Genomic DNA, 21,872 nt, shown 5'->3' on the forward strand with positions numbered 1-21,872 from the left:
GACACAGAGATCTCGGTCCATGCAGCAAAGCGCTCAGCTACATGAACAGCTTGCTTAAGGCAAAACTTTAAATAAACGAGCACAGCTTAGCTCTTGAGTGAAATCTTTTAACTGTCACACCTAACTACACATTAGTTAGAGTACATACACTGACACAAGAGTTTATCTTATTCTTTGGTGGACAATAAAACTGACAGAACTGCACACTTGAGCTGCGCACTGCACTTGCTCTTCACTTGGACGAAAAGCAACGTGAGGGACAGAAGCCCTCTTCCATTTTTTCCCCCTGCTATACCTGCTGTTTCTAGGTAGACCTGGTGTCTGTTTGTGAAAAACTCCAAGACAACAAGATGTTATGACTCTAGGTCAAACTATTGATATAAAACACTGCCTTTCAAGAATACACCAATATTTAAACATTTCAAAAGGGGAACTTCAAAGAAATTTCAAGATTATGACACTGATGACTTCAATTCTGCCCAACAGAAAAATCTGCTTAGCATTTTCCTAGACCTATACTTAGGTCATAAAGAAAATTCCAAAGGGTCCCTTCAAATTTATTTCTTGTATAATTTTAGTAACTGCCATTCTCTCTTTTCCTATTTAAATTGCAGACAGCTCATATATGTTCTTGATATATGCTTTTCTTTTTAAGTAACAGAATTATCTTCCAGAATTTGTTTCTGATTTATTCTGTTAATATAAGTATATTAAAAATGAGGAATCTACATCAAATTGCTTATCTTCATCATCTGCTTTAGGAAGCAAAGTAACTAAATTAAAGAACTTTTTTTTTTTAATCCTTACAAGTATAATAGTTTTGGCGATATGTATTTTTACATGTTTTTGACAGCAAGTAAAGGTTGTGTCTTGCTTTCAGAAATACAATCTAAACAGCACTAACATTAAGGAAGAAATATTAAATAGCTGACTTGTTTATCATTTATGCTTTAAAATCAGTACAACCTTCTTAAAACTGACTTCAGTACGCCACTCTTAGTGCATGAGCTATGTTATGAACTGTGAATGGGAAACCTTTAGCTGCTCTGTAACTAAGAATTATCAACAGGATGTGCAAATGGATGGTGCTTCCTAGACACCTGTACGCGGACACACATGGCATAAAATGCAGGCCCAAAACGGATGGATGGACCCTATTTTGCCAATGACTTTGCAAGCATATTGGAAAGCAGAAGGAATATGGCAGTACAGACATTTCCCAGGGAAGGGAAATCCGATTTTGAGGAAATCATCTGCCGGCAGCGAAGGCAGAACACCAAGATGTCAACATGGAGACGCAAACCTGGCCGCAGAAAGGTCGTTCCCTGATACAGGGCCACCATACACCGTCTCCCCCATTTTACCATTTACCACGCAGGTCAGCTCTGGCCACCATCCGCACTTCGGAACCAAGAGCCGAGGGAAACGTGGGCCAAGCAGCGCCTGAAGAAAAGCTGAGGCCCCGGGCAGCTGCGGGCACAGCGCGCACACACCGACATGTCTCCGCTCGGCAGCCGGGAGCGGCCGGCCCCGCCCGCGAGAGGCCGCGGCCCCTCGGCCTCCAGCCCCCATCCCGCTCCCTCGGCCCGCGGCGCTCCGCCGCTTTTGGCGCCAAGCGCGAAGCAGCGCCGAGGCGGCCGCGCCCCTCTCCGTGCCCCGCGGGCGGCTCCGCGACTTACTGCCGGCCTCACCCCGCCCCGGGGCCGGGGCCGTCCCGCCTGGGCGGCGCTGCGGGTCCGGGCCCGGGCGGAGTGAGGAGGAAGGGAGGAGAGAAGGAGGGGGCGGCGCAGCGCGGCGCGGCGCGGAGCCTCCTCCCGGCTGTCCTTCCCCGTCCGGACGGAGAGCGGCACTGTGTCCCCGCGGCGCACGCTCGGCGGAGCCTCCCCCTCTCCGCTGCTGCCGCCGCCACCACCGAGCAGCTCCCCCTCCCCCTTCCGAGCAGAGCCGCCGCACCGCCGCGCAGGGAGGAGGCGGCGGGAGCGGGCGGGCAGCGGCCGGCGGGGCGGCGGCGGAGCGGCGGCCGCTCCATGCTGCACCTTCCGGAGCTGCGTGAGGTAAAGGCGGCTCCGCGTCCCGCGTCCCTCCCTCTCTCCCCTCGCCCCCTTCTCGTTCTCCTCCCCGCGGCCGTGGGGGGGGAGGGAGGGAGGGAGGGAGGGGGTGGGAGCCGTGCGCGGGGCTGGCCCGGTGCGGGGTTGGGGGGGGGGGGGCTCTTTGTGGGCCCCTCGGCGGCGCGCGGTGAGGGGCGGCGGGGCGCGGGGCCGGAGGGGGCTGGGCCGTGAAGTTGCGGGAACAAACGGAAAGTGGCGAGCGGCCCAGCCCCCGCCCCGGGGGGGGCTCCCGCGGCCCGGGGGTGGCCGGGCGAGGGGCCGGGGGTGGGCGGGGGGGTTTTGTTTGCGATCGCCGCCGCCGCCGCCTCCCACCCTCCCCCCCCCTCTCCTGTTGGTTCCTCTGCCTCCCGATAGTTTTGAGGCCTAACTGTTTAGGCCTCGGCTCCCGGCTCCGCGCCGCCGTGCCGGCTCCTCGGCCCCCTGCGGGCCGGGCATCGCGGCCCCAAGCCCCGCCTCGGCCCCACGCCGTCCCCGGGGGACGGGGCATCCTTCGATCGGGGCCGAAATTTCATTGTAAAATCGGCAGCTCCCAACTATCAGCGTTGGGTTGGAGCGGCCCCGATGCGATGAAAGGAGGCACCGGCTGGGAGCGGAGCGGCCGGGGCGGTGGGGGACTGCGAGGTGGCGGGCGCGGCCCAGGGACGGCGGGATGCGGCCCGGAGGCGGTGGGGGCTCGGGCGGCGCGGAGGGGGCCGGGGCCTTCTGCGAATTGAGGGTTCGAAATGGAAAAAGAGGGTTAGAAAGTCGGTGCCATTCCGCTGAACTTTTGTTTTCTGACCGATAGAGGCCGGTAGAGGACTGTGCAGAAGGAAAGTTTCTGAGCGGCGGCACCAGGATGGACTTCCCGGCTGCCCAACCAAAACCCGCCGCCGATGGTAAAATCATCTACTACCCGCCAGGAGTGAAGGAGATCACCGACAAGATTACCAACGATGAGGTGGTGAAACGGTTAAAGGTAGGCAGTCGCAGCCCCTCTTCCTGCAACTTTTGCTTCTCGCAGTAAACGTGTCGTCACAGGACTGCCGAGTTCTGTCATAGCTGAAACGTCTCCTCGCCCACAGACATTCATAAAAACACCGCTTCCTTGCTTGTCTCTAAAAGAAGATACATTATTTTTTGATTTGTGACTGTCCTCAAATGTTCTCTCAAAGCTGAACTTGGTACGGAGAACTGCTGATTTGTACATGAAATGCATCCACAGTGCTGGAGAGGGTTCTGAAGTGGGGTCATAATTAACAGTTGCAGGATATATCGCCAAACTGCTTGCTGGCAATCTAGGAGGGATCCCTGAGTTCCAGCAGAGTGAGATACAGTGGGGTAGTAGATGTGACCATGTCTACTTTAAGGTATTCTGGACCAAAAAGACAGCATTGCTTGCAACCAGTGAAGGCGAATTTCTGGAATTCATAGGTGGAACTTTGTAATTGTTTCCTATGTAAAAAATCATCACATTTTCAGTTTAATACCACTCAACGTGTCTGGTGCTTGGCAAAGTTGCTAAATTTTGATAAACAAAAGAGTTCATTGTAAACAGATAATTTCTGTTTGTTTGACAGCATCCTGGAGGACTGTGAGGTTTATCTCTGTTTTATTTTTTTTAGTCTCTCTTTCCTTTAGGTACATGAAATACTATGATATATTAACATTATTTCTTAACTCTGTGTCAAAAATAGAGAAGAAGAAGATTAAGAATTGACAAAATATTAGCACAGCTCATTTGTTAGCACCACGGTCTTTGGACCACAGTGTTGTTCTAATCTAGGATTTGGTCCTGTGCCCAGGGTGGAGATGTGGTAATGATTTTTTTGACATCAAAAATATTCTGTTATCTGATGATATGTTTCCCATCACAGTCATATCCCCACAGAGTCGGAAAGATAGAAACTGTGGTCTTGTCTAGTCACTCAGCACAATCTAAAACGTCTGAACTATATAGATGTGAAGAAACTGTAGACATCATCCTGGGCTGTAAAGCAGCAAGGTTCATGGCTGTTGGTTCTATGAGAATTGACCTTGTTGTCCAGTTACAGTTTGGAAATTTGTCTGTTGAGTGCAAGAGTCTAACCTGGTATTTTCGAAACTGCAGTGGAATATTGTTAAAGAAGAAGAATCTAGGTCTTTGGACCGAGACCTTGAATCAAACTGTGTGGAATAGGGAGGAGTGCAGTTTTGAGATCTTCATGCTAAATGGGTGTTCTTACTATTCTAATGGGAGAACTAGCGGTGTTGAGCTATGCCATCCTAGGTAACAGAAATAATAGAATTTCCAAGTCATATGTGTGTGTATCATTGAATTTGCACGTTTGTGTGTTGGATGTAACTTTCAGGATAAGAGAAGGTGTTCTTTTCTATCATTTTATATTGAGTGCTGTTAAGGAATTTCACTGACCTCAAGACTGTAGACTAATTGTAAATGGGAGCAAATCATTTTTAGTGGCTCCACTGTTGCCAAAGCAACAGAGGAAGCTCTTTTTTCTCATTCTGGTATTGCTAAATCTAAGTTTGGAAATGATTTTTTAATCAGTTGCACTTTCCCAAAACATCAAGAAAACTGGAATAAGTATAGTACATTTAAGAAGTAGGCCAACAAATATTTGTTCTTTGTTTTTGTTCAGACGTGTGTTAATCCTTGTATATGAAATCCTAGTTCCTTTATGTCAACTTGATTTATAGAAAGAAAGTAATATGTAATATGGTACTTTAATAGAAATGCACGTAAAAGTTTTGTTCAGTTTAAGGATAACTTTCCAGAGCTTTAAATATTGATAAAAGCCAGCTTTAGCAAGATGTACAAATTCAGACATGTTTTGATCTTTGCAGCTGAAGGATTTTTGCCTTGGCCATGCATGACCTGAAGATGCTCTGTGTCTTTTTTATGTATCTTGGTGTTCTTATCACCCCTGTTCTTGGTGCATGCAAATTTTTGTTTTCTGACTTATTGAAGGGATGGTCAAATTAATTGGCTGCAAATTTGTGTTGATATTAGCAACTTTTCTGCTATCACATCTGTATTTTGTGTCCCGGCTTCTACTCATAAAGAAGGCTTTTCTTATTATTGGAACTTGAGACGTTCTGGGCACCTGTCCCAGAGTGCCTGAGCAGCAGCTTTTGTGCCAAGGACTTCTAAAAAAGAGTGTTTTTCTATCCTTTCTCTCCTTCTGCTTTGGGCTGTGGATAATAAAACATAGGCCGGATTCGTTTGCAGTGTTTTGATATATACATGTGATAACATTAGCACTGCCCCAAAAATGCAGGTGTTGAGAATTTTCAAATCAGCATTTACCTTCTGAGTGATGCTGCAAGGAAAAGCCTCTGAAGTGCACATGTATGTTGCATGAAGCACCAGGAGCTCAAGTACTTAATGGTGTCAAAGATGGTTTTTAGTGTGTTAGGTTACACTGATGGTCAGTGCCTTCTTGGTGTAGAATGGTACACAATGTGTAATTTCAGCTACTAAAGAAGTGATTCTAACAGTACTGCTCTATGGCCACGGACAGATGGCCTAAACTTAACTGAATCTATTAAATGGGCTAATTAGGCAGCTAGCAAGTTACAGTTTTGAAACTTGCTGCAAAATACAGTGGCTGCAAAAAATTCAGGAGGGCATAATATTCCTCCCGACAGTGCACCAATTCATTATATAGCAGTTGGTTTCAGAGCTGTAAATCGAATGCTGATCAGGTTAGTAAGGTTTGTAAGGAGAGGTAACGTCTTTCATTTAATGGAATAATACAAGTGAAAAATAAATAAGTCACTCAAGTTGTTCTTCACGTTTAAAATAAAGCAGCAACTAAATACCAGTTGCGAACAATCATGCTATCAGCGTTATATCATAATATATATATATATTTATATATTACCTCGTTGTCATTAGGAGTAAGATCAGCAGTAGTTTACTTGATTGTCACAGATACTTAGAATAACCGCATCAGTCCGTATTGCTGAGAGTTTCTTAGAGCCTTTAAAAATGAAGTGAGAGCTACCATTGAAAGATGTCTGACTCTGCTGCTTGTTTCCCTGCCTATGTTCTCTATCTTCTCAACAGGTTTTCATTTGCCTTGTGGTAAAATTGATGGGTAAACAGATCTGGGTTAAAACTTAGGAGAAAAAAAATTACTGCATCAGTTTTAGCCTGAATCATTTTCTTGCCTAGTTTTTCACATGTGGTGACAAATGCTTGTGCTGGCCTAGGAGAGAAGGCATGTCATTTTTTTTATGGCGGTCCTGTACTGAAGATATTTCAGTCTTTCATTGTGCAAGTTTGCAAACATCTTGTTTTGAGATAGTATGCAGAAACTATGCACAAGTCTCCAATCTTATCTTGCTGTTAATATTTCTTTTCAGTGGAAGAACTGACATGTGATGACAAGTTCAGTATAGGTCTGTACTGACCATGACACAGTTTGATAAGTGACAGTTCTTGTATGAAAACGAGAAGTGTTTATAGCAGAGTTGTTTTTACATATACATATCAGTACAAGCAATGCTAACTCATAAAATATGTATGAAGTACGTTTACTTAGGCACTGAGATACAGAAATACAAAAACAGTTTCTGAAACTTTCCGAAAAGAATGGAGTGATAGGTATGTTTCAGTGTAGAGATGTTTAACAAAGCTTTAAGGCTTTGTGTGAATAAAGTTATAGTGAAATGAGGGCTCTGTGGATTAGAATTTGTTGAGGATTATTCAGTTCTTTTGTCATTGCTGGGGTTAGAGTTATGTTTTTCGTTCTGTTTTTCTGGTGGGGGTGGGAAATGATCTTCCTGTACTTCGCAGTCAGACTGGTAGTCTTGTCACTTTCCCATGTTAGCAGTCCAACAAGGTGTTTTCTATGAGATTCTTTTTATCCCTCTCCCCTCCAGTTACCCCCCTACTGCCCCACCCCATGGTCCTGTGTGTGATCATCTGGATTAGTACTCCTGGTGTGCCTTGCAGACTTCCTTATCTTGTCCCTTGGCATTTTTAAATTAGCTGATAGAAACAGGCACTCCCTATCCTTACCATTGTCTTTTTGTATGTTCCTCTGGTTATTAGATGTTGTCTTTGTAGCTGGGCCTGTTGTGCCTTTATCTCTGGAAGATTATTCTCACCTTACTAGAAATTGTTAATGGTAATAATGAATGCTAATAATTATGCACGGATAATTTTTAGATATGTTATGTGATTTTAAAATTAAGAAAGGTTGGTGTTTTTTCTCTTTCAATATTTGGAGTAAGCTGGAGGTTTAAGGGGGAGAAAAATCTCTTTACTCACCTGATTCTTCTTTATATGACCTTTGTTTGGGATTGTGTGGACTAATCTGAACGGACTTTTGATATGCGCATATGTTCTTATTTTGAAGGAAACTAAAAAATACTAAATAAAATGTCATCTGGGAGAGGAAAACCTGTTTTACATGGTGATGTGCTGGGATTTGGTACATTTAAGGGAAAAAAAAGATCCATATTTAGTAAGTTGGATTGCATTAACTAACAAATACTGTTTGCTGGGATGAGAGGACATGTGTGTTCTTGTGGCATAGACCTCTGACTTGCATGTCCATATGTGCTTAAATGTAAGAATTTTAAGTAGCTTTGCAGAGGTTGCATAGTCAGGTTACAAAATGATCCACAGATAATTAATTATTCTAACACTTCTTAAACTTCGATTAATTGTATTTAACTGCAGACTGCAGTTGGTAATGTTCTTGAGCTGTTGCTGGCCACAGAAGCCTAAAGCCAATTTTCTAATTTGAATTTGCTCATAGTTTAATCTTTTTAATTAGTTTGACACTTGCAACAATCAAGTTTTTCATTAACTAGGGCAGGCCACTCGTCAGAGAAGAGTTTTTTTTTCTTTTCTCCACTGAAGTATTAGCTCTTTTCTTTGTAAATGCCCCAGTTTTTTCAGTCCTTGGAGAAACAGACCATGTAGGTTCACCTAGGTGTTACTTTATTTCAGTTTGATTGATGACTAAATCCTTTTTAAAGATAATTTTCTTATGTTGCAACTGCATCACTAATTAATGGCCGTTTCATGCGTATAATATTATTTCAATGATATCCTGGCAATATAAATGTATTGTGAGAGAAAAGTAGTCTGGTTTGGAGATGGAGGTACAGGGTGGAAACGGAAGTTTGCTGGATTAGACATGCTAACATCTGATGATGAACCACTGGAATAGACAGACTAGGTCAGAAGTCTTCATGTCCTTGTTTATTCTAATCAAAACCTCAAAGAATTATTGATAGTACTGTGCTTTGTTGGTTTGTTGTTATGAGGTGAGGGGATTATATGATCCATAGTTTCAAAGATGGGGAATTGAAGAGCTACTGCTACTGAGGAGGTGGGGGAGCACCCACAAAGCTGGCTTCAGGGGCCTCATTTGTCAAGTCTGCAAGGTAACTTCTGCAGTGACTGTGCATTTTGTTGCATTTTCCTTATTCAGGCCACAGGTTTACTTGGTTTCAGTTACAATTTGGAGTGTTGCGTAGCACTTCTTTGAAGCAAGGGGCCTCTTTCTGCCTAGGAACCCAGAAAGTGACACATTTTCTGGAAAAAGTTTGTTGCAGGCTGTCTGACAGGCATCCTCTAGAAACTTTGTAATAGCTGACAGCATAGCAGGATCAGTTGCCCAACAAGGGGTAAAATACTTCCCTCTTGCAATATTTTCCTTCGTTTACTGTCTTGCAGCTTCAATAAACAAAAGCAGAAATGGCATCAAGGCTTTTTTTGTTTGTTTGTTTTAAATGCAAATAATCACTTAGCAAATACCATATTAACGTTAGGATTGAGGAAATGGTACAAAGGTTTGGTATGTGTAGATTTGTTTAACATGGAAGAGATTAATTGTGGTAAAACCATACAAAATAATTGATGACAGATAGTAGTTAGGAATTTCTGGTTTTGATCTTCTCATGGAGAAAGAGCATTAATTTAATTGAAAGGTGAAACGTAAGTATTGCTGTGAGTTAACTCTTTTTCAGGGTCTTACTGGAAAGTTGTGGCAGAGCAGAGCTGAACTAGGTTTGCAGCAGTGGTGTGCTATATTCATGTAAATCACTTTAGGTGGGTGTGTGTGGCAGGATGTGTTTTTATGCTATAAATGTGGAAAACTCCTTCTGTATTCAAACATTTTAGAAGAAGTTTGGATACAAAATCCTAGCCATATTGCCAAGTTCCTACAAAGAGTTTGTATGCATAAGTTTGTGAAATAGCAGCGTTAGCTGTGCTCAAAGCTCATAAACTGTGTTTTTCTCACACTAGTGCTGTAAGAAAAATTGTCTTTGTTTGCAGACAGTAGTATGGAGGTGATTGATAGGAAGGAAAATGAAACATTGTCTGAGGTTACTTTTATTTCCTGTCTGCATGGATCAAGATGTCATTTTGTTTGCTTAATGCCTGTGTACATCTTTTGCTACCCAAATAAATAAATTAGCAGATCATTAGTTCACAGTACATATTAGAGTCACTTTTCTACTTTAAAGGAACTTCTCTAGCTCCTATTCCTTGTTAAACATTCTTCATATGTGAACTTCTTCTATAGACTGCAGTATCTCCTTATTCACCATGGTACCTGGAAATTTAAAACACATGCTTATTATCAGTGTCACTCAAAGCAGTGTGTGTTGGCCGGCTCTGCAGCTACAGTGAACTAATGAACTGTATTCCCACTGCTGTGCTGACATCAGAATTTTGGTTGTTGCAGATATGTTCTGAGGGTGATGAAGGACTGCTGGAAGCAAAGAAAGATAGGAGGAGTATAAAGCATTCTCCCGCTCAGAAACAAAAGTTGAGAATTTTCTTGTACTTAAATGTTGAGGAATATCCTAAATGTATGTTTTATTGATGTGAGACAGATGAGACATGCTTATCTGATGGAGGTGTCAGAACTGCAGTGGGGGGATCAGTTTTGCAGTCATGGTGTGGGGAAAAGTTTCATAAAACCTTATTGTGAAGAGCAGTCAGACTAGTTAATGGCTTAGTTTTCCTTAGTTTGCCCATTTTCTCCTAGCTGTCTGGTAATGTCACTCACCTTCATAATATTGTATTGTCATCAATAAATACAGCCTGTTAATTTTGCTGAAATCCTATTTGGTGTGGTCATCATAAATTTTAGGCCTTATAAGATGTTGATATGGTTGTGTTTTTTAAAATGTCTTTTCATAGAAACTGTGACAGCTATCTTCAGGAGACTTGTCAGAAATTTCCAAATTGGTGAAATAGTACGAAGGTTTTATACTGGAATCGTACATTTATAAGCATTAAAGAGATGTGTTTGTTTTATTTAATTGATGTAGAAGACAAGAACGTTTTAAAAGGCCTTTGGATACATTTTTCTGCAGTTCCTTTCTTCTCCCCCCTTCCTTCTGTACTGATTGCAACACAGCCTTTAAGATGTTTACTCTTCAGTAGCTACAGGCTAGTGAATAGTAGTGCTAATTTCACTTTGCAGTCATTAAAGAGTGCCCTTTCCTCTCCAATTGTAGTCTGTCTTAGAACTTTCTATGGAAATACCCTGATTAATCATTAGGGAATAGCTTTAGACTTGGAGATTTACAAAATACATTTTAATATTGATGCTATTTTATTGCTATGTCTGACATTAGAGACCATTGAAACGCCAACTTCAAACTTGTGCTTACTGTGAAAATCTTGTTAGATTTGTAGATTTTGTTGCCTGAAAAAACTAGCTTCACAAAATCTGAGGAAGGTAAAAGTGAATAGTTGAATGTTGAAGGTGCTCCATATGAAGATGAGCTCAAGTTTGAGCCTTGTGATTGCAAGCGTGGTGCTACAATGTAGCTACAGTGTGAGTGCAAAAGGAATAAGTACCAGAATAAGTCACTGTTCTTTAAAAGAAACAAACAAACTGTTTGACTGTACTTCTATTATCCTTTTTATGGAAGGAAAATGCTGCCAGATTGTTCCCCTTAAAATTTTCATTCTATGTTCAGGTAGGTGGTGGGCCAAGTAGTGAAAGTCATGCTACTTTAATGTAGCTTTGTGTTTTATCTGTCATCTTCTGTTCCTGCTTGAAAATATATGCATGTACTTAATTACCCAAAGTGCAGTTGTACTTGTCTATAGTACACTCATCACTGAAATTTAATCACAGTCATCATTTATTAGGGAGTTATTTGAAATTAAATTATGAGGAACATGGAAATTCTTGTGAGTTAAAGTAATAAAACATGGTATTCAGTAACTTACCTCTCACTAGCTGCAGTGCCTTCCTGTGACCTTCAGGTTCTAATGTCCTCAGCATTTGAAAGGATAAAACTTTCCCAGGAAAACTTTGTTAAATGGAACAGTGAAGAGGAATCATTTAGAATTATGCCCCTTTGTTTGTGCAATGACATAATGGTATGAAAGGGTACTTGAAGGGAAGTTTTAATTCTTAAGCTGTTCCAGCAATGAGGTAAAATAGACTTTTCTTACTTCTGGCAGTGGAAACAGAATTTGGCATTCTGGGAAGAGGTGGAAAAGGTCATCCTATGTACACTTCTGGGTTTTTTTTAATTGTGTGATTCTTTCTTAGCTTTGAATTGCTGCAAAGTTAACACTCATTCACTTAAAAAGTAAAGCAGAAAGAAAATCAGGAGAATTGTAAAGGTTTTAACTGAAAGTACATTTATTCAGATACCTTTTCAGTCATCCTTTGCAGATGTAGATGATACACATCACTATTTCTGCAAAACCTTCTAGTCCATCTCTTATTTAAAGCTTCTCTAAAGACAGTAAAATGCCAGTGGCGAGAAAATAAGTACAATTTCTGCTTCTGTAAAGTCAGTAAATGTTGACTACAATGGTCTAGGACTCCTGATCTAAGAGTTGTGTTTGTGAGCTTTTAAGTGATATGTTTTTCTTAGAAAATATACATGGAAAACAAAGGTAGATGTAACTCTGCAGCCTAAGGAAAAATAGAAAATCAGGAAATAAGATTTCAGATGTATTCTAATTGAAACTGGTAACCTTGACAGCTTTGAAATGGTGAGATTTTTGCTTTAAGATACAAGTCTGCTTTTGTAGAATATGTGCATGTTGGTACAACTGGAAATGAGTCAGCTGAAAACCTAGTAAGTTTTACATGTATTTTTTAAACTGGGAGTGAGAATCAGTTTAATGAATATGTTTCTAAACCTTAGCTAGGGAAGAGGGTAGCACATGCATTTTCCAAAGGTAGTCTTTTACTCCTAGCCTTTGTTTCCTTTTAAAGAATAAAACGCCTTCAGTCTGATTACAAAGTAGAAATGCTGCCAGTTAATTTTGTTTAATGCTGACATTTTTACCCTGGGACCTCATTTTGGATCCTATGCTCAGGTGCCACTCTATTCTGGTTTGAATTGGGTTTTTTTTATGCCAGTGTGAAACTAGTCATCTTCTCCATAAGAAGAAATGGAAGTCCTCTTGTATGTTGTATTTTGGAGGTTTGTTCTGGCAGTGTTGCACCTGAGTACTCTAAGCTGATGCTGCTACTGAAGGAAAGAGTTTCATCCTTATGCTGCTATTGCTACTCTGAAAACTCCAATTCAAAGTTGTTCTCCTTTGAGTCAGCAACTCTCTCAAGGCTGTAGAAGCAAATCAAGTTTGTGAAGGCTAAGATGAGAAAAGTGGGAAAAAAAAAAGGTATGGAGTGAGGGAAGGAATGAGGAGCAAGGGAAATAATGAAGTTGGAAGGGATGAAGTTGCTACACCAGTCACTGGAGGATTACTTATAATCAAACTGTGCTGTACTGGAATGTGTGGATGGGCACACAGCAGAGCCAGACAAGTAGCCTTGCTTGCTTGTGGACCCACATGCCAGTAACAGATGTTTTTGTCACCTATACAGTACTGGAATGTAGAGCTTATCCCATTCAAAACTTTTTTGTATCAGGTTAGTTTTCATCTGGATCAGTGCAATTTAAGTCATGTGCTTCCCTCTCCTTGTGCTGGTAGAATCTGTGTGGCACTCCTGGGGTGGTAGAACTGTTACATTCAGTAACAGTTTAATTTAGAATGCTGTTGATTTGGTTCAGCATTATTAGATCAACTTCAAGATAAATTAAACTGCACCCTGAAATTAGACTGTAGCAGTCTTAGCCTCCACTGATGGGGATGCCTTTGTTTTGTACTAACAATACCATTTTTACAGCCACATGGAAGTTCTTTCCTGTAGTGCTACTCAGTGATCCCATGAGTGCTGATGTTGTGAAGGGACAAAACAGGCAGATTTAGATTAACTCAGGCTGCAGTGAAATTGCACCCTTAGAATTTCTACAATGCCTGCCCCCATCACAGTTTGGTGAGACAAAATGAAGTTTGTTTCTTGTTTCAGAGAGCTTCACATTTAAATGTAAGTTGTATGCTATAGTGGAAATCCACGCTGTGTTCATATGCAGTTATGAATTTTGATGGTGCCAGCAGTTATGAACTGATGTGAATGTTGTGAGAGCCTGAATGAATTTACTAATGTTCTGACTGGCTGCTATAACAATCAATCGTACTTGTTAAGTGTGAGGTTAACACAATGAATAATATAATGATATTATAGCCAAGATATTTTATAGATGGTATAGTTAGATAGATTATTGTGATGGAAAAGAGACAATTGAAATAAAGGGAAAAAATGTTCACCTGTATCCTCAGCTCACAATAGGAAACTCCAAAGGAGCAATCTCCAACAAGAGATCCTTCCCCAGTGGTGGTCAGCCCTTAAATGGGGTCTGGGAGAGGTGGAGCCAGACTCCACCCCTTCCGGTCACACAGGTACATTGCCTTCACCTGTGCTTCTGCAGCTGACTGAGTGCTCACCTCAGGTGATCAATCAGTGGTTCAGACCGTGATTCAACAGTACCATTCATGCTAACATGTAATTGCTTTCAAAATAAATAGATTTTTATATTGGAGTTCAGAACTGATGGGCGTCTTATATAGTGAGAGGTACTTAAACTTCTCCTTTGTCTAGGAATGTTTGGTTTCCTGCTTACTCCCATTACTATCTTTTTTCTGTACTGGTATTATGATTAGGAGATGTAGGCTTTGATGTTTAGACTGGTCTTTTCCTGTTCTGCAGTCCAAACTACTTGTGCTGTGAGTCTTGTGCTGTGACTTGAACTGGAGTGGGTGGGACAGGCTAGTGCTTGCAAATGGATTTGTCCTTATGCCAGCTCTTGTTCTTTTTCCCCTTAATGCCTGCTGCAGTTGATTGTTCTTTAAACAAAGGCTTGTGTGAACTTACATGTTTGTACAGAGAAATGAATCTTCTAGGTAATTGTACTGGTTTTTTTTAAAAAAGGTACTCCCCAGCAGATAAGCACCAGAAAGAGCTTGCTTTCTTTTTTCTCTGCCAAACATGAGCTAATGAAGTACTGGAACCTTTTTCTGTCAACCTAAAGCCAGCATTAGTAACACTCCAGGATTTGTGGATAGACCACAAATATCTTGTTCCACAAATATTAATATAAAGCAAAAACACTTTTTAAAATGTTAGCCATTTAACTGATATTTCTTATGCTCTTAGGTTCTTAAAAGCTATTATATATGTATATATATATATATGTATTAAAGACCCCTTAATTGAACAAAAAATACTGAAAGATGTTCAGGCGTGATTTTGCTTATTCTTTGGGGATGCAGTGCTTGCAAAAAGCTTGTACTTTTGTGGTGGTGCATACACTGAAATTCAGTAGTTGCCAAACATTAGAATTCTGCCTTGTTTTTCTCTTAGTAATATGTATGTAATATATGGGAAACATCTTATGAAGAAGACTGTACAGGAATGTTACCAGAAACTGTTGTATGAATTTGTGTGGGTAACTTTGATTATACAGATCTTCTCTTTGATTCCATCTCACGTTGCTGAGTGAGTTTGCAGCTTGTTTCTAGTTTCAATTCGTATTATTATTTGAGCAAGTCTGTAATTGTCATTGTAAATTCAGAAAGCTTCACAGTAATGAAAAAAAACAAATGTGTGGGTCTGCATTGCATGTATCACTGGTTATTCTATTGGGGCTTCTGAATTCAGTTGGTTTTATTGTAAAAAAAAAAAAATGTTTGGAGAGCTTAGGTGGGTATTGATTTCAAAATCTGTAACTGAATTCCTTGTCTGATTACACAGGGAAAAACTATAAGCAACTGGAATGGATCAAATGTTCAGTGGTTTGGCCAGTGCAAAGGGACTTTGGTATGCTGGTTCTAGGTGATAATGCTGTTGTAAAGGGAGCCCACATAAATTTTACACTGAGTTTTCACTGCCTTAATTCAAACCACAATGCATGTACAGTGGTCTTAGTGAAGGCAAAGGGGTGAGAAAGATGTCCTGATTTTTCACAGAATTATAGGGGTTGGAAGGGACCTCTAGAGATCATCTAGTCCAACCTTCCTGCTAAAGTAAAGTTCCCTGGAGTAGGTCACACAGGCGGGCATCCAGACAGGTTTTGAGTTTCTCCTTCCAGAAAAGGAGACTCCACTGCCTCTCTGGGCAGCCTGTTCCAGGGCTTTGTCACCCTCAGAGTGCAGAAATTATTGCTCATGTTCATTTTCCTCAGCTTCTCTGAGATCACCTACCAGGGGCTACTGTTTCCTTAGCCAAAATGAGTGATAAGCAGACAGAAATACAAAATGCTTAAGTCAGAAGAGAATATTGTATATTAAATTATATGTATTGATGCATAGGGAGTTCTGCACAGATGTACGTGGGAACTTCTTCACAGTGCAGTGACGGAGCAGTGGCACAGCTGCACAGAGAGGTGGTGGAGTCTCCTTCTCTGGAGACGTTCCAGACCCGCCTGGACGCCTACCTGTGCAACCTGGGCTAGGGAGCTGCTTTGGCAGGGGAATTGGACTAGATGATCTCTAGAGGTCCCTTCCAACCCCTACAGTTCTGTGATTCTGTGATTGTATATTCTTTATATCTGACTTTCCTAAGAATCATCTATTTTCTGAAGTCCTTTTGATGTGTAAAAACAGCTCCTAAGCAAATTCAAAACTGATGTTGTAGACTCTGTCAACCTGTGTCAACTTGGTCTGTGTTTTGTCATCTTCTGTAGTAATTTTCAGTGAGATATATAGTCAAATAATTGATCTCAGCACTATTCTTGAAGGTGCTAAAATGCTTTGTCTTAATGTCTGAGTTTTAGGCGCTGAGGATTTTGCTTGATAGCTTTTCTTCCCTCATCGTAAATCTTGGCTAACAGCATGTTTACGATTTCAAATCAACTCCTGCAGTTACTAGAGACTGTTGTAAACCTCTGCAAGCAATTTGTAGGCCAAAGTGTACTTGTAAATTCCTCACTTCTTTCTATGCAGATGAACTACAAAATATTTAAACATTTTAAAAAAGGAAGTAAAAAGCAAGTGAGCGAAAACAGCAAAGCAATAATACACTGCTAAATTTTTCTTTATAGAATGGAAAAGTGGGAAAACATGCATAGGGAAATAGTACTGTCCATAGGTTTGGAGTAAACTGCTTCAGAGTGCTGCTGACCTACATGCTGTGATCATGGGGGCAATTTAAAAGAAATCCACAAGAGACGGTTCTGCCTATAGAACATGAATGAAGCTACCAAGTTTCTCCACATTTTGGATTTTGAAGCATAACTAATGCAAAGGAACTTTTTTTTTTCCCCAAAGTACTGTATATGCAAGTTTAAAAAAACATAGGAAGCGTCTGTGTCTTAAAACCCTGAAGGCAATAACTTCATAGGCTAGAATGCTGTTAGATATGAAAGGCTAAATGTTGTGCTTTGGTAATGTATTTGGTATCAAATGATTTAACAATCACCTGGTCAACAAGTTAGCATTCTCCTTTACAGTTTGTAGGTGAGAGGTCTGTTGCATCCTTTTATACACAAATTTTCCCATCCTCTTTTCTGTTATCACAGTGTGTGGGTTTTTTTTGTTTGTTTGTTTGGTTTGGTTTGTTTCTGTTCGTTTTGTTTTCTAAATGGCTTTTTATATATATATATCCAGCGCACGTCTGTGGACTGCTATTCTGAGGGCACTGCAGCTGAGCAAATGAAGTTTATTTGATTCTCTGTTCACTTTTTGAGGAAGGGAAACAAAACGAAGATCATTTTTTTAACAGTGAGGCATTATTTTTCCTCATAGCTTCAGGCCACTCCAAGCCAGAGCACTTGATGAAGTGTGCACTTTCTCATGTTTTCTGGGCAACTTCTGTAGACTGTGAGGCAGTGTTGATTTCTCTTAAGTCACTGGCCCTGTCTCTTTGTCATAGATGCAGCCATTTGTGAGATGACCAAATCCTCTGCCCGTGGGTGTCAGGTCTGTGTTCACATTTGGTGCACAGGCTGGTATTGCTTCAGGTGTCTGAGTGTACAAAGGGAATCAGCTTCATCTTTCTGCTATTTCAGGTGGAGGCAGAAGTTGCACGCGTATTTCTTCACTGTTACCACTGTCTAAAGAAAGAAGTGACAGAGCTATCCATGGACTCTTGAAAGCTGCAGAAGTCATTAAAATGTATTTTTGATTTCTAAGGTTGTTTAAAGAAGGTGCTAAGTATTTTCAACTAGCAAAAGGCAAAACATTAGTAATGACATCTCAAGAAATGAATCTGGTCTTATGTTGTATTTTCAGGGTTGAAATATCTCAATTTTTTTATTGGGTAGAAGATTTTCTGGGTAAATGTAATGTATAGAAGAGTTTGGAAAGAGACAAGACTATTCGACTTTACATCTTTTTATTTTATTTTTTATTTATTTTTGTTTTTATTAAGTGTGGTGGAGCACCTTTCAAATTTTTTTGATTCCTATTCTTTATGAGAACATTGTTGGCAGCCGCTTAAATGATATTTAGCATTTGCAAATTGCTGATTTCAGCAGCATATTTTAGATAAATTTTGTTTTAATCTAAATTCAAAATGAATAATTATGCAACTGAACTTTTTTAAATAGTATTATTTTAGCAGGAAGATGTCACAGATTCTATGTGGTGACCTTTCAGTCTTTGTAACTTTGGGAAGCTTGTCTATCATGAGTTCTTTCTTGTATAGTGTATTTTACAGAGAATACATCTTTGCTCAGATAATGAAATAGTAGCAGTAGTTGGAGAGCATCAATATGGAGCAGAAGTGAATGTAGAGGTTAAAATAAGGAAACGTTGCCTAATGCCAGTGATGTGAGCAGACTCAGTAAGAGTGGTCTCTGGGGTCTGGCTAATGGGGAGTGCCTGGTGGTGTCTTCATCTGAAGTCTTTATTTAGGAAAGAAGGAAAATTGTTATAGTGTCTGACTTTTTGGGGCATGTGTGATCTTATCTTAGTGATATTTCTCTAAGAAAATCTTAAGGTGAGAAGGCTCTCTACTGTAACTTAGAAGTCAGAGTGCTTACAAGTGTGTTGAAATCTTTCAGCAAAAATGAATCCTTGCAGTAATGTGTTGTTTCTGTTATATCGCCTGCTACTTATCTTGGCAAAATCAGCAGCAATAAAGCTGCAATTGCACATGAGGAATGTTGAGGGACAGGTATGGCAGTTGCTGGCATAGTCTAACTAGCCACAAGGCAGAAATCTGACAGAACTGATAAGCAGTAGTTATAGAACTGTTATGGAAAAAAATGAGTTACTTAAAGTTTTCAAAACACAAGAAAAGTTCCCAGATAAGACTTCATTAGCCTGAAATTAAAATAACTGCAGAAAATAAACAGAAACAACAGTTTTGGGAGGTAATGTACAATACTACCCATGCAGAAAGGTATAGTGGAGCTCTGTTAAAGCCGTCCTTTATTTATTTATTAGGTTAGATGCCCCAAAACCTCATGTTTCTGGGAAAAGAATATTTATTGTGGACTGGGGAGGAAGGGGTAATTTTAAGTTGGTTCAAGATAGCTGTTTGGTTTGAAAGTATAATTAACGTGTTCAGCAATTTGAACCAAGTGAAAATCCCATCTTGTGACTGCTGATAGGATACAGATGTAAAATTCCAGGAAATAAAAGCAGGTATGAGACAGTCATGAATTTTCTCTCCTCTTTTTTATCCCATTCTCTGTCCCCTACATTTTCCTTTTTAAGGCAGTTATGATGGCAGTATTATATAACAGTTGAATTTGTTGTAGGCTTTTCATACTGCATTTTCCTACCTACGTAGTACTAAAGTACATAGTCATGTCATAATCTTTTACCAGTTCTGTCTTCAGAATCATTCTGTTTCTGAGCACTATGGGTTTGACTTTTAGATTTTTATATCTGCAGTGTTGATTCTTTTGATCTCCTACCCATCTATTTTATATATTTTTGGTAGAAACTTTTCAGAAGGGGAAACTTTGTTAAAATATTTTTTAATTCTTTTTAATACAGATCAGAAATCAGATCAGTCTTTTATTACCAAGGATATTTGTCACTATGTCAAAGTAAAATAAATATATGTAATAAATTCTACAAGTACCACACCTTCCATGCAGAAATTATACTTTCTTTTTCTTCCTATTACTAAAAGGAATAAGACTCCCAGGCAGTGATCTACTGCAATTGTGTTTTAGTTCCCAATTCTTGCAGCCTTTTTTAAAGTTCCCAGCATTTTCATGCTCTTTAGTGGGGCTACCAAAAAACAAAATGACCACGCAACAGTAAGTAAATGCCTGCATTTTGCCTTCAGTCCATCTTACAGGATTAAAGTGCTCCATTTTAAGTTTGGTGGCCACCTAAAGGGGATTTTCTTTTTTTGCTAGTAATGTACCTAATAGGTAGCAAAGGCTAAAAGGGGTAGCAGAATTTTTTGATAAAATATTTCTTCACTGGGGAATTTTTATTTATCTGAATAGAAAACCTTTGCAGAATTATGCCTAGTTTGATCCATGCAATAGCTGATAGACCCACCAGTTGCTTGTTGCTAATTGTGGTAGTGGGCTGAGAGGGGATGTCCATTCTAGGCAGTGAGTTCTGTGGAGCAGGTTCTGGTTAAAGCATGGTCAGTTAGGGTTTGTTGTTGTTTCTGGTCTGTAGTATCAATTTTGATTGTGAAATAATGTTTATTTATTTGCTTGTTTTTACTATTTGGCAGTTCTCACTTTTATCCAGTCTTTCACATGGAGATGGAAACCCACCATCTGTGTTCTACTTGGTCTTCATTCCTGAGAGCCTTTTATTAAGGCTCCAGTAGGTAACAGGCACAGAGACAAAATTCTTTGCTACAGTTATCACCAGGCAGGGGTTCATGCTGGGACACCACATTGTTGCCTCCTACAGTTCATTCAGGCTCAGTGCAGTCTGCTTCTTAATGAAACCAGGAAATGAATGCCACAGTTGATGAATATTTTCTTGTTGACATTGATGCTTCCATCCACTACATGGTGGTACTATGTGTGGTTGCCAGTCACTGAACAGGTTCTGCTAAATAACTAATAATTTCTTTCTTCTGTTACTGTTGCAGTTGAAGATCAAGATTAGAAATATTTTACATAATTTTTCTGCTTCTGTAGATGCAGTAACTTTTCCGTTCACCATAATTTACAAGATTGCTGTAATACAAAATGTTTATATTCTTAGAAAATAATTGATTTGTTTGTTTCTCTCGTTGGTTTTGTAGGAACTCAAGCAGGCACAGGCATGCCATGCTTTTTATATCTTTGTGGATGATTGAGTCAGGAGGACTGTATGATGCACCACAGAACACTACACTGTAGTGTAGTAATAACCATGAATCTGTTCTTTGAAATACTGTTAGTACTGTAAGTCTAGTCTTCTAGTTGTGTTTTAAAGTTCAAGTCTAAGGCTTGATTTTGTTGTGAGAATTTAGACTAAATATTTACTGCAAAATGAAGCCTTGCAGACAGTTCACAGTAAAAATGAAAATAACTTTCTTGTCCAACACCACCTTCTGTCCTGGAAGAGGAAATGAATTATCACACAGCAATGAGCTGGTTATAAAGAATCCTCTCTCACATCTGGAGGCTATTATAAATGTACTTGGGAAACTTCACGTGGAAATAGACTCCTTCACCACAGGGAATAGGCTTTTAAGAATTTTTTTGGTTTTCCCCCAGCAATAGGTAACACTTCCTAGTGTACCTTGGGGAAAAGGTCTGTTTAATGAAACGCTTCTGATTATGTCTTGAATTATAATATTCAAAGAATAGCCTTTTTAGTTCTGCAAATACTTTTTGGTTACGAATTTATGAACGTGGGAGTGAAATTTCTGAGAAAGCAGATTTTCAGTGTTTTAATTTATGAAAATGTTAACCTTGTTTAGACTTTAGCAAATGTTAAGACTTCGGCAGGGAAAACTGTAAAGAATTATTTTCCAATTCTTTCTAGTAATAAAGACTAGATATGCTGAAGATTGAATTGCTTAACAAAATTAATACTGGTGCTTTGGCATCACACTCTAATCATAGATGTCTCAGAGATGGTAAGCAGCATAAATATGAAGAGTGTCGATTAATATGTCCACTGTCTCTTCCTTCTCATTATTTGAGAAGCATACACCCATTTAAAACTTGTGATTTGATCTGGAGAATTACAGCTTGTATCATAGCAGATTGGGCAATGCAGTTTTAAAACTAGGATAACAAAATACTTGAAAGAATTTCAGTATAGGAAGGACAAACTAACAGTATTTCACAGTGCTTTTTATAAATATGTTAAATTATCTTGGATTGAGTAGCCAGGTGTCAAAAACTGACCACAAACAAGAAGTAGATTTAAAGAAATAATTTTTATTAATGACAGAGTGTAGAATGAACTAAGATTATTTAGCACACTTGTTAAATATTTTTTTAGGTGTTTGGGAAATTGGAAGCAATATTTTAAAGTGAATGAGGTGAATCTAGTAGAAGACCTTAGACTTA

At 40.0% G+C, this 21,872-nt stretch overlaps 1 protein-coding gene across 3 annotated transcripts in view; it reads left to right on the forward strand.

Annotated features, from left to right (window-relative positions):
• The first annotated feature begins 1,894 nt into the window (after positions 1–1,894).
• PDS5A (PDS5 cohesin associated factor A) overlaps positions 1,895–21,872 on the forward strand; it is a 71,797-nt gene continuing 51,819 nt past the window's right edge. The window contains exons 1-2 of one of the 3 annotated variants that reach the window (XM_065737107.1): positions 1,895–2,054; positions 2,893–3,063. In XM_065737107.1, coding sequence (XP_065593179.1) covers positions 2,028–2,054; positions 2,893–3,063 — 198 coding nt within the window. In that variant the 5' untranslated portion in view covers positions 1,895–2,027. The remainder of the gene's footprint in view (positions 2,055–2,892; positions 3,064–21,872) is intronic. The other 2 variants (XM_065737108.1, XM_065737106.1) reach the window with 2 other exon arrangements.

The sequence above is a fragment of the Cyrtonyx montezumae genome, unplaced genomic scaffold (assembly GCF_038088225.1).
Source record: "Cyrtonyx montezumae isolate F1298 unplaced genomic scaffold, pur_monq_1.0 scaffold_2, whole genome shotgun sequence".
In the NCBI taxonomy this organism is placed as follows: domain Eukaryota; kingdom Metazoa; phylum Chordata; class Aves; order Galliformes; family Odontophoridae; genus Cyrtonyx; species Cyrtonyx montezumae.